This window comes from Mustela putorius, unplaced genomic scaffold (assembly GCF_011764305.1).
Source record: "Mustela putorius furo isolate JIRA1106 unplaced genomic scaffold, ASM1176430v1.1 tig00003853_pilon_pilon_pilon, whole genome shotgun sequence".
Taxonomy (NCBI): Eukaryota; Metazoa; Chordata; class Mammalia; order Carnivora; family Mustelidae; genus Mustela; species Mustela putorius.
In genome coordinates, this window is record NW_025422005.1 from 365,464 (window position 1) to 376,951 (window position 11,488).

The following is an 11,488-nucleotide window of genomic DNA, read 5'->3' on the forward strand; positions in this document are numbered from 1 at the left end:
GAGGGTCGGCGCGTGCGCACGGGCAGGCTGGGCCGCCCGGGGCGCAGGACCGGCTGGGACGCGCGGCCTCTCAGGTGGTCTGCTCAGGTGGTCGGGGCTCTGGGAAGCATCCTTCCGCCGTAATGCTGTCCGGCGGGCGGCCCCAGGGGTTGTCAGCGGCCGCAGGGATCCTGGACCCCCTCACCCTGCACGGTGTCTTCCTCCCCGAGAAGCCCGGCCGACGGGGCCGCCCCAAAGCGGGGCGCGCGGTTCTGGGAAAGACAGACAAGCCCAGGCACAGGGTGACCCCCGAGGTGCCGGCGTGCCCTCCGCTTTGAGTTCACTCGGACCCCGACCCTCCCGTCGGCTCCCTTGCAAAGGACGGGGCCAGTCCGGCCTGGGGGGGCGCGGTCCCCGCGCCGTCGTGTAACAGGAGAGCGCCCCAGGCACTACTGTGCCGCGGCCCCATCAGTGACTGAACCCGCTCTGGCACCTGAGGGTCAGGTCCTGATTGGCCTTCCTTGCCCGGCCACCAGTGAGGCGCGGGGATGGGGAGCCCTGCGAGAACCTGTGTCAGGTGGGGTCTGCCGTGGGCAAGCCTGTCCAGCCCCTGCCCATGGCGAGAGCCGGCCTCATAAAAATAGTTCCACTGTTTCCCCAACTGAATTTTCCACCCAGCCCATGAATAGGGTCATTATGCAACAGTGGACACTGCACTGAGGCTTGCCTTCTGCTCCCACGGTCCCCTCCCTGGCGGGGGGGGGGGGGGGGGAAGGTGGGGAGAAGCTGGCCACCCCGGCATGGGAGTACGCCTGAAACAGGCAGGTGGGGATACTGTTCCAAGGGCCAGGACATGAGGATGACACATGAGGTAGGAAAGTTGGAGTCTGAACGGGGGGAGGGCCGGGCGGGGGGGCGCTGAGCAAACCAGCGGGAGCTGCCTCCCGTCCTCCCTAGAGAGAAAATCCAGGACAGGCCCAAGTACGGGCCTCAGGTGTCCCCCCATAGGTTGTGTCAGGGGAAATGCTGCATATCAACTAGGAGGCAGGTGGTGGCCATCAGCCCGGACACATCCGGAGAGGTCATTGCTGTGTTGGACTGTATGGCTCTGTGGGACATAGCTGGGGCTCCAGCCCTGCACTGTGCCCCTGACTGCCTCATGGCGTGGGCCACGAGTCAAGGCGGTAACTGATCACGTGCCCATGACAGTGGACACTGGGCACCAACAGGTCCAGCCGTGGCAACTGGTGGAGGACAGGCACCATGCTGACCCTCGAGTCTGGCCCACCCAGGAAATATCCGGCAGGATCTGAGTAGCTGCGGCAGATCTGACCCCAGGCCTTGGGTGGAACCCGGAAGGAGTGCTCATGGTCCCTCCATCCATCTGCAGCCAGACAAGTCAACCCGTGGGAATCCGGCCTGCTTCTGCCTCCAACCATATCACCCGTCCCCGGCCTGCCTGCCTTCTGAGGAGGCTGGCAGCTTCCAGAGCTCAGCCTCCTGCTGCCACACTCAGCATGCTGACTTCACTCCTCTGCCTCCTCCAGGGTCCGCCATCCCCACAAGGGGCAGACCAGCTGTTTTTAGCACATGGCAAGTTATGTAAGGGAGGCCTCTCCGGGGCAGCTGGGGTTCGAGCGCAGGTGTGTCTGGCACACACCCACACACACCTGCAGAGCACAGGCTGTGACAGAGTGCGGTTGGGGCAGAGGCAGGTAGAGGCCCTCTCTTGCCTCAGTTTGTCTGTGTAAAATGGGGGTGCTGACTTATGTGGGAGCACCTTGTTGGGAAAACTCAGCTCGGAGCCCCTCAGCATCAGCCCCCACCCTCCTGATCACCAAGCACCCTGAGTCACAACTAAGGGAGAAGTTCCCGAAGACAGATGTGGCCAGCAGGTCCTGCCTAGACCTCACTCCGACCACATTTGCTGTCTTCCAGGTTCCCAAGGCCCAAGCTGCCCAGCCCTCTGGCCATAGAGCTGATGGCCCCAGCAGTTGAGACAGGCGTGGGCAGCTCGGCTGGCAGCAAATGACAACTGAGACCCTCTCAAACTCCAAAGTCACCCTTTTGGAGCACAAGGAGGAGCTAGCCCTTTCTGCCAGACTTCAGCCCCTGCCTCTTGTGCCAATGGCCCTGCTATAGGAAGAGGATGGCTGTGCTCACTCCTGAGCATCTTGGGTGGGGGTCCCATGGCTCTGTGTGGGAAGAGCTACCAGGAAACCACAAGGGTTAAAGTGAAGAAAACATCCCCTACCTGTGGGCTGCTACGCCCTCCCCAGGCCAGGGCTCAAGAGGGGGTCCCGAAGAGCCAGCCTGGAGGTGACCAGGCAGGAAGTGTTCACACACCGCGACCCTTCCGGGGGAGACACCTGGCCAGACCCTGAGCATCCCCTCCTGCCCACCGCCTGGCCGGAGGCACCTCAGGGAGCCCCTCTGGGCTCCCTAGAGCACCTGCTTAACCCTGTGGTCAGTGTTTGAAGGGGTGGGGAGGTTCCCCATTTGCACCAAGAAGGCCCCTCCCCCTCCCAGAAGCGGGTGAGCCAGTCTGCAGACCCCCACCAACCCACATCCACCAGGAATCCACCACACATGTAGAATCCAGGGGCTCGGACTTCACCTCGGTCACACCAGAAGCCCCAGGACCATCTCTAAGCTGCCCCCGAGGGAGAGGGGTACCCGCAGGTGAGTAAGCTGAGCCTGGGGAGCCCCAGGAGACAGCAGGCGCCGACAGTCTCTGGGGCAGCCCCGGCCTGGGCTCCCTCAGCTCAGCCTCGGTGAAGCCTATCCCTCAAAGTCCCAGAGGGGGTGATACTCAGTACGTGGGGGCCGGCTGTCCTACATTCCCTCTGGGGAGAGGGGTGGAGGATCTGGGGCCACCTGCCTGTCCCTTCTCTGAGGTGTCCTCACACCCTTCAGTACGGTTCTGGAGGGTAACCACATGGGCCTCCCCTGCGGCAGGAGCTGGGCTCACCCAGTCCTTCCCAGCCTGCACTCCTGCTCCTCCTGGGGCCGGGGAGGCCTGGGGAGGCAGGAGGGGGGAAGCACCAGGAGGGGAGGATACAGTCTCTTGGCCTGGCGAGGCTGCCAGAGTGCTCTCTGCCCTCCCAGAGGTGGGCTCTGGGGTGACCTCCTCCCCCCACACTGGTCACCGATCCTTGCCCCCGGGCGCCTTATGCGTGGGCCGGTCTCGAGCTGTCTCCCCAGGATGAGGGAAGGAAGGTTTGTGCCTTCTGCCTTGAGCCCCTCTGGTACAGGTCATCATCACAGGCTTGCCTCTGTCCCTGGCCAGGGCTCCCTCTCCCACAGGAAAGTAGGGGCTCCTGTTCCCTGTAAGATGCCCTTGGCTGGCTGAGACTCTGGCTAGACTTGAGCCCCCCAAGACCGGGGTCTCCAGGACCCTCCTTCCTGGAAGCAACCTTCTTCAGTCTCCTGAGCCACAGGTCACTCCTGCTCTGATTACCCAGAGTCCCCAGGGCCCTCCTCTCTGCCTAGAGGCCTCCCCGAGGACAGTGTGTCCCCCATCCCCTCGGTAACATCACCTAGCCCACAAAGGAAAGCTGCTCTGTAGAAGAGGGCCTGGGACACCCCGGGCCTGTGCTGAGTCTGGAGAGCCTGATGGGGGCTTGGGGAGGGGGTATCCACACCAGTGGTGTTGGCTGGTCCCACCCCTGAGCCTTGAGCAGGAAGAGGAAACTAAGGCCCATGTTGCACTTGAGGAAATGGGCTCCGAGAGGTTGATTAATCCGGGCACGTTCACATGGTAAGTGTCGGAGCCGTGACTCACCCCGCACCCCGCTCTTCCCCAGGCAGGCGTGACACCCTTCCCCCAGACGTCAGCAGGGGCCGTCTACCTCCTTCCAAAGCCTCACCCCTCCTCCGAGCCAAGGCCTCCCAGCAGGGCCTATGGGAAGCGAAGCCCCCTTCCTCACCCCAGTCCAGGCCCTCCGCACTGATTTGGGGTGGGGTGTCAGGAACCCAGAGCTTGCCTCTGTGGGGGAGTGGGGGCCAGGCAGAAGGGCCTGAGACACACCCTCAAACCTGGGACCAGGCTGAGGGTTCTGGTTATTGGGATGTGAGGTTTCTGGGTCATCCTGGAGACATGTTGGACCCCCCCACCCCGGGGGCCAGAGGTGGCGGGGCACCCTGGGACTGGGGGCCACTGGGCACCCTGCCCTCAGCACAGCGTCCAGCCTTACCCGGTCACACTGAGGCCCAGGACTTCAACCCCCATGCCAGCGTGATCCGGCCCCTGAGTGTGCTGTGTGTTCTTAGCGTGTGGTGTGTGGTCTTAGTGTCTCTGCGGCCAAGACGTGTGGTGTGTCATCTTCGTGGGTGGTGTGTTGTCTTAGTGTGCGGTGTGGTCAGTGGTGGCCTTCGCGTCTGCTGGGCAGGGGAACCGTGTGCCGCAGGGCACCAGGTGTCGCCTCCACACCCAGGGCCTGGGTTGTCCCACAGTTTGAGCCTGCCCCAGTGGCTGGGTGACCGGCCCTAGACACCGGGGTTCTGGGAGCGCAGGTCCCTGCCTGGCGTCCCTCGGTCACAGACACCCGTGGTCGGTGCTAGCAACGTGAGCCGGGCAGGCAGTGGAAGGCAGGGATCCCTTGCTGGCCTGTCAGGAAACAGAGAAGGGAGGCGCGGCGGGTGTGGGGGGGGTTGGTTGCTGCCACCAGAAGAGCAGGTGTCTGACCCCTGAGAGATCTGAGCTTTGGGAGCTGGGGGAGAGGAGGGTCTGCTCCGCGGGAGGCAGGTGAGCCGTGCAAGGGGGTCGCGGCCAACACAGACCTCTCCTCTCCCTGTAGAGACCAGGAGCCACTCATCCCCAGACCTCACATCCAGGGCTCTGTGCAAGAAAAGCTCACCGGGGGAAAGACCCCCATCCCTGTCCTCGGGGCTTCCCCTTCCGGGTCCGGAGTGGGTGTGTCCGGCCCTGGCAGATGGGCCCCTCCCAGCCTCATCCCACGCCTCGCCAGCCTGTTATAAAGAGGAGGCTGCCGGGCCAGTGTCGGGCCACATCCCACGCTGTCTTGTCACCTCCTAGAGCTGCCATCACGGGGGCCAACGCCACGGAGAATGGAGACACCCGCAGAAGGAGACTCTGGCTCCCAGGTACCAGCAGGGAAGCCCCCTGACGTGGGCTTCCTTTCCCATGGTGGGGGGCGAGGAAAGGTCATCCCTCGGGGCTTCTGGAACCTGAAGGGGAGGGGGCTGTGTCTCACATGTCACCCTGAGCACATGCAGGCACTGAGGGCAGAGAAGAGGGTCATGCGGTCCCCACCAACCGAGGGCTTGGTACGTGTGGCGGGTGTATGTGTCTATGTACACACTTGTGCACATGTGTGTGTACAGGAGGCCAAGCACCCCTGCTGCTGCTGCATCAGACTTGGGGCACCTCCGATCCCTCAGTGCATCTGGGGCCATCCCAGGTGTCTGGACCCTGCCCCGTCTCAGGAAGCCCTGGAGGCTCTCAGGGGTCCTCGAGGTCCCCATCTCCAGGGTGTCCCCTCTTCCTCCCCTGCCAGCCCCCACCGAGCCAGGAGGGGGCTGCTTTGGGCTACACGTCTAGAGGAGGGTAAACATGGTTGCTGGAGTCAGAAAGAACTTTCTGGAGCCCCTTCTGCCTAACCTACAACACGCAGCTGAGGATCCTGGCCCACCCTGAAGACCCAGTGTGATCCTGGGGGACAAACATACATGGGCAGAGCTCTGTGCGACATGAGAGCCAGCGTGAGGACCCCATGTTGGCACCCACTCCTGGCCGGACGTGGGGGAGGCCCACAGACTTGAAGCGGGGAAGGAAGGCCGCTGGCAGCTGGCCTGCTCCGACACGCAGTTTCCCAGAGCGCAGGGGAGCAACCTGCTGAGGCCCACCAGGCAGGGCACCTGCTGGCTGAGACGCAGCAGGGGCTTCCCCGCTCAACCCCCTGCCCAGGTGACTCAGGAGGGGGCCAGAGCTCAGGAGGCTCTGCAGGGAGGCCTAGTGATTCAGACCAAGAGGCGGACGGTGTGGGAAGTCCCCCGGAGGCCTGCGCGGTGACTCCACAGGTTTTCGGGAAGAGTAGGCCTGGCCTCGTCGGGGTCCCATGTCCCTGTGTGCTGGGGGTCTGCGGGTCTTGAGGTCCTGGGTGTGGCCCTACTTCTCCAGGGCAGGGCCCTCAGGTCGCCCCACGGGCTAGCCCGCCGGCCCCCACCCACTCTTCCTGAAGCCCTGGTTTCACAAATAGGATTTCCCTGGGGACAAACTCAGCAGATGCTCCCTCACTGGGGTCCAGAGCACGGAACAGTCCTCAGGCCCAACCTTTGGCCCAGACATGGCCAGAGCAGCTCGGTTCCTTCAGTCCCAAACAAGCATGGCCAAGCTGGCCACTAAGAGTGGGTAGAGGCCACTGAAGCGCAGAGTCTTGTCTTTGTAGGGGCCCCAGACCTTCAACATTGGCTCAAGGCCCAAGGACACAATACAGTCCCCACCCCAAGCAGGTCACCTGGCCTGCCCCTCTCTACAGGCCCCTGCCCCATGTGAGTAGACAGTGACAGGGACCCCCCCCCACCAACCTGAGGACTGCATGCAAACAGGACCAGTGAGGGCTTGGACCCCATGTTCTCTGCTGTCCCTGTCCCCACCAGCAGACCCCACTATGGCTGCAAAAAGACAGGCCTGCGGAGGCTGCCCGGTGCCCTGCCCCGAGGTGGGGGGTTGGGGTAGGGGGCTGCAAGGCCCCTTGGGCTGATGGGGCCTCTTTGGAGCATCAGGGGGCTGGGTGGCGCCATTGGTGACCGAGGGACAGAGGTGGAAGTCCTACCAGCCCAAGGTGAGGAGGCCCAAGTTGGAGTTGGGCCGGGCAACAGACTGGGGCCACACTAAGGCGGCTTCTCGGACACAGGGAGGAGCCACGGCCTGCACAGCCACAGCCGGTGGTTCCCTGACAGTCCACGAGGACCAGCGGCCGCCGCCAGCCCTGCAGGAGGACAGGCAGAGGGAGGGGCTGGTGGAGCTGCACACCTCCTTCCGGGAGCTGCTCACCTTCTTCTGCACCAACGCCACCATCCACGGCGCCATCCGCCTGGTCTGCTCCAGCCAGAGCCGCGTCAGGACGGCCTCATGGGGGCTGCTGGTGGCAGGCGCACTGGGCGTGCTCTACTGGCAGTTCGGGCTCCTCTTTGCCGAATACTGGCGCTACCCGGTGGTTGCCACAGTGTCCGTGCACTCGGAGCCCAAGCTCTTCCCAGCCGTCACTCTGTGCGACATGAATCCGCACAGGTGAGGGGGGCCGACTCCCACCTCTGTGGCATCTCCCCGGCTGCGGTCACCGCGGAAGGCCAACCGGGTCACAAGGCCCAGGCCGCTGAGGACCCCACCTCGCGCCACCCTTGTGCCCAGTTGCTCAGTCGGGAACCCTGAGACCTCTGCTCCGGGCAGCAGCAGCGGGGGTGGGGTGGGGTGGGCAGGGGGGCGGGCCGTGTGTTCAGGGACAAAGAAGAGCCAGCTGGAGCTTGGAGTGATCAGAGCCACCAGACACCAGGGCCTGGGCAGTCCGGGAAGGGTGAGGGGAGGGGGAGGGAGCGTTCCAGCAGGGCAGCCTGGAGCTGGGCTCAGGGGTGGGGAGCAGGGCGACATTTCCTGTGAGGAGGCAGAGGAGCAGGTAGGAGCTGGGGCCCAGCCAGGGGGCCGGTGGAGTCCACACGGGGTGGGGGTGCTTCTAGGGTATCCAGGCTGGTCTCTGGGATCAGCACCAAGGGGGCCGACCCTACTCTCCCCAGCAATACTTTGGGACTGACGTGGGGGCTCTGACTCACCTCGCACCCCCCCCCCACCGCCCAGGCCGCGCTCAGCCCGCCACCACCTGCAGGTGCTCGATGAGTTTGCCCAGGAGAACATCCAGTCTCTCTACAAGTTCAACTTCAGCAAGAACAGGGACGTCCTCTCTGCAGCTGACCAGCTCCCACAGCCCGCCTTCTACCTGGACCGCGGGGTCCGCCTGCAAAGGTTGAGCCGACCCGGTGGCCAGAATAAAGTGGGTTTCAGACTGGTGAGTGTCCCTAGCCCTGCACGGTCCGGGCACACTGTCACTCTGCAGATCTCTGAGTGGGGGTAGGCAGCTGAGAGGGCCGTGCTGACCGGCCCCCCACGGCCCACAGTGCAACAGCACAGGTGGGGACTGCTTGTGCCGTGCCTCCACGTCGGCTGTGACAGCTGCCCGTGAGTGGTACTGCTTCCATTATGTGAATGTCTTGGCCCTGATGCCCACCGCCCACGAGGACAGCCACCGCAGCGACAGAGGCCACTTTGTCCTCTCCTGCCAATTCGATGGCCAGGACTGCCAGGCCCGGTGAGTGGGGGGCGGGGCAGCTGACTGCAGGCACGGGCACCACCCCTGGGGTCCGGCTGGCGGCAAACAGCTGCCCACAGAGGTAGGACAGGCCGTAGTCCCTCGGGCTCCACACAATGGGGTCCTGGGCCGAAGGGGTGTGCTGGTGTGAGTGTGGTTCCCGGTTCCAGGCACTTCCGGACGTTCCACCACCCCACGTACGGCAGCTGCTACACCTTCGACGGCGTCTCAGCTGCACAGCACCAGGGCGTCACCCGCGGTGAGTGCCAGCCCACAGCCGAGTGGGGGGCGGGCGACATCCAGGCCAGCCTGGCCTCACCCCCTTCCCCTCCCAGGGATCAGCCTGGTCCTCAGGGCTGAGCAGCGGCACCACCTGCCTCTGCTGTCCACGGAGGCCGGCGCTAGGGTCATGATTCATGGACATGACCACACGCCCTTCCTGGAGCACCAGGGCTTCAGCATCCGGCCAGGGACCGAAACCACCATCGGCATCCGAGAGGTGGGTGGGCTCCCGAGAGCCGGCGCAGAGGAGGGGCCCCAACCCTCCCACTCCTCAGCCCTGGGGGATGAAGGGCAACCCCAGCTGCGCTGAAGCGTGCCCCCTACCCTAGGACGAGGTACGCCGGCTGGGGAACCCCTACAGCCACTGCAGCGAGGGCGCAGACGGTGTGGACGTGCCCCTGCTCTACAACGCCTCATACACCCTGCAGGCGAGTCTGGGGCCGCGGTGGTGGAACAGGAGCTTCTCAGGAGGGGCAGGGAGGCCGGGAGAGAAGGTGGTCAGGGGACGGAGACCTGGAGCCTGGGTTGACCCTGGGAGAGGGAGGCCAGGGGAGGCTTACGGGAAGGCCCAGGGGACGTAGAAGGCAGAGACGGGGAGTTGGGAGGCAGCAAGGGAGGCACCTGGGGAAGGGGTGGCCGAGGGGAGTGAAGGGGGGGCAGGGAGGGCGGGTGCCCTGCCGGGAGGGAGGTGAAGCAGGCCCTTTGTGGACCCGGGGAGGGATGACCGCCTCCAGGACCTGCAGCTCACGTCCCCTGCTGTCCCCCCAGGCCTGCCTGGTGTCCTGCTTTCAGCAGCTGATGGTGGAGACCTGCTCCTGCGGCTACTTCTTCTACCCCCTGCCGTCGGGGGCCGAGTACTGCAGCTCCGCGAGGCACCCGGCCTGGGGTGAGAGTCCCCCACCCGGCCACTGGTGGGGAGGGCGGTCAGGCCTTGCCAACCTGCAAACCTCTCCACCACCCCCCGGTCGATCCTAGCGGGTTCATCTGTGACAACCTCCCCCTGCACCGCCACAGGTCACTGCTTCTACCGGCTCTCCAGGGACCTGGGGACCCACCGGCTTCCCTGTAGCTCACGCTGCCCCAGGCCCTGCAGGTGGGTGGCTGGTGTGGGGGCTCGGGGTCAGAGGCTGCCGCCACAGCACCCCAGCAGGAGTGTACCGGGGGGTCTGTCTCTCCAGGGAGTCTTCCTACAAGCTCTCCGCTGGGACCTCCAGGTGGCCCTCCTCCAAGTCAGCTGTGAGTGCCCTAAAGGGGTGGGTAAGGGATGGACAAGCCGGTGGGTCTCCCAGGTCCCAGAGGCCTCACCCTAGACCAGCCTGTGCCCCTGTGGTCCCCACTCTGAACACCTGCCCCACAGCGCCCTGAGGGCTGTGAGGAACAGTGGCCCCAGTGAGCCTTCTGTGCACAGGACTGGATCCTGGCGGCGCTGGGCAAGCACGGCCACAGGAGCCTAGGCCAGACCCCAGGCCTCAGGTGGGTGCACGCCCCCTCCAGAGGACACGGCCCAGCCCCTCCCTCTGCCAACCTTGTCCTTAGTACCCCTGCCATGCGGGCGCCCGGGCCCAGCCCCTCACGCCTCTGCCTTGCCGCAGGAGCAGCGTGGCCAAGGTGAACATCTTCTACCAGGAGCTCAACTACCGTAGGGTGGATGAGACACCAGTTTATTCGGTGAGCCAGCCAGGGACCCACGGCCTTGGAGGGGCTGGAGCAGTGGCGGGCCAGACCCCCCAGGGCCCAGCTGTGGGCACCTGCTCACCGCCCCCTGATGCCTGCAGGTGCCCCAGCTGCTGTCAGCCATGGGCAGCCTCTGGAGCCTGTGGTTCGGCTCCTCGGTCCTCTCTGTGCTGGAGCTGCTGGAGCTGCTGCTTGACGCCCTGGCTCTCGTGGTGCTTCGGGGCTGCCGCTGGCTCCACACAGCTCAGGGGTCCCAGCTGGGGGCAGCCACAGGGGCAACCCCCACGATCCCAGGAACCGAGCAGTTACCCACTGACCGCAGGAATATCAACCATCTGGGGGGCCCTGCTGGCCTTGTGCCCCGCAATCCTTCCAGGAGCTCTGGCCAGAGTCTTTGCTGAAGAGTTAGGCCACACAAGCGCCCGCTGCCCCACGCCCAAACCAGCAGGAGCTTATTCTGATCCTGAGGGATGTGGCTGCAGCAAGCTCTCCAGGCTGCCCACGGGGAACCAGACCTGCCCCCCAGAGCCACTGCCAGGCAGCCAAGCCAAACCCAGGGCCAGGGAAGCGGCACTGGGGGCTCCAGGCAGGCAGGCAGGAGGGTGCCCAGCCCACCGGGCACTCTCATCAGCCGGCTACCTGCCCAGCAGCGGCCTCAGGGACGCCCAGGGCAGCGGGCAGGGGAGTGTCCCTACCTCTCTGGGTTCCCGTGTCTAGTTCATGCACAGCTGGGAGTGTGGGTGCATACAAGGGGGGAGGGGCCTCCGCAGGGGAGTGTGCCCGTGTGGTTGGTGTCACGTGAATAGATATGCATTTCTAAGCGTGTCAACACGTCTGTCTATGTCTGTGTGCAGCTATGCACAGGCATGGGGCAGGAGCGGTCCTCAGCTTGGGGCAGGTTGGGGAAAGGCTGCTGTGCAGTAAATTAGCGATTCCACCTGGCGGCTGCCTTGTGCTCTCCTTCCCAGCAACCCTTCCTGAGGGACCTGAAAGCCCCAGGCTGCTGCCCCACCTCTGGGAGACACAGACACACTGTGGGGCTGGGGGAGAGGGGGACCCGGTGCCCACGGCCAGCTTGTGGGCTCAGGGCTTGGCCGGGAGAGAGGACCAGCCCGGGACCACACTCCTTGGTTCGGGTCTCTTGCTGCTGCTCCCTCCAGGGGGCACAGTCCAGGCCGGAGAAAAGCAGGGAATGGGGGCTGGGGGTGTAGGGAGTCAGTTTCCATCGA

The 11,488-nt window shown here is 64.9% G+C and overlaps 1 protein-coding gene across 4 annotated transcripts; it reads left to right on the forward strand.

Moving 5' to 3' along the window:
• Window positions 1-4: 4 nt before the first annotated feature.
• On the forward strand, window positions 5-11,200 carry SCNN1D (sodium channel epithelial 1 subunit delta). 4 transcript variants are annotated; one of them, XM_045063500.1, is made up of 15 exons: window positions 5-74; window positions 1,918-2,661; window positions 4,779-5,085; window positions 6,858-7,234; window positions 7,796-8,003; window positions 8,113-8,303; window positions 8,474-8,562; window positions 8,639-8,802; window positions 8,915-9,013; window positions 9,354-9,471; window positions 9,600-9,678; window positions 9,764-9,821; window positions 9,994-10,058; window positions 10,178-10,253; window positions 10,361-11,200. In XM_045063500.1, exons 3-15 carry the CDS (start codon window positions 5,050-5,052, stop codon window positions 10,658-10,660), a joined length of 1,860 nt encoding a protein of 619 aa, XP_044919435.1. In that variant the 5' UTR covers window positions 5-74; window positions 1,918-2,661; window positions 4,779-5,049; the 3' UTR covers window positions 10,661-11,200. The 4 variants fall into 4 exon arrangements, with proteins under 4 accessions (XP_044919435.1, XP_044919434.1, XP_044919433.1 ...); XM_045063499.1 differs by having other exon boundaries at window positions 11-74; window positions 1,370-2,661; XM_045063498.1 differs by lacking the exon at window positions 5-74 and having other exon boundaries at window positions 743-2,661.
• Window positions 11,201-11,488: the final 288 nt, after the last annotated feature.

What these genes read in the sequence shown, in the direction of transcription:
- SCNN1D (XM_045063500.1), top strand. Translation starts at nt 5,050, where the DNA reads ATGGAGACACCCGCAGAAGGAGACTCTGGCTCCCAG. An exon ending in GGCCAGGACTGCCAGGCCCG is followed by an intron (nt 8,304 to 8,473) that starts GTGAGTGGGGGG and finishes TCCCGGTTCCAG; the next exon opens with GCACTTCCGGACGTTCCACC. An exon ending in ATGAGACACCAGTTTATTCG is followed by an intron (nt 10,254 to 10,360) that starts GTGAGCCAGCCA and finishes TGATGCCTGCAG; the next exon opens with GTGCCCCAGCTGCTGTCAGC.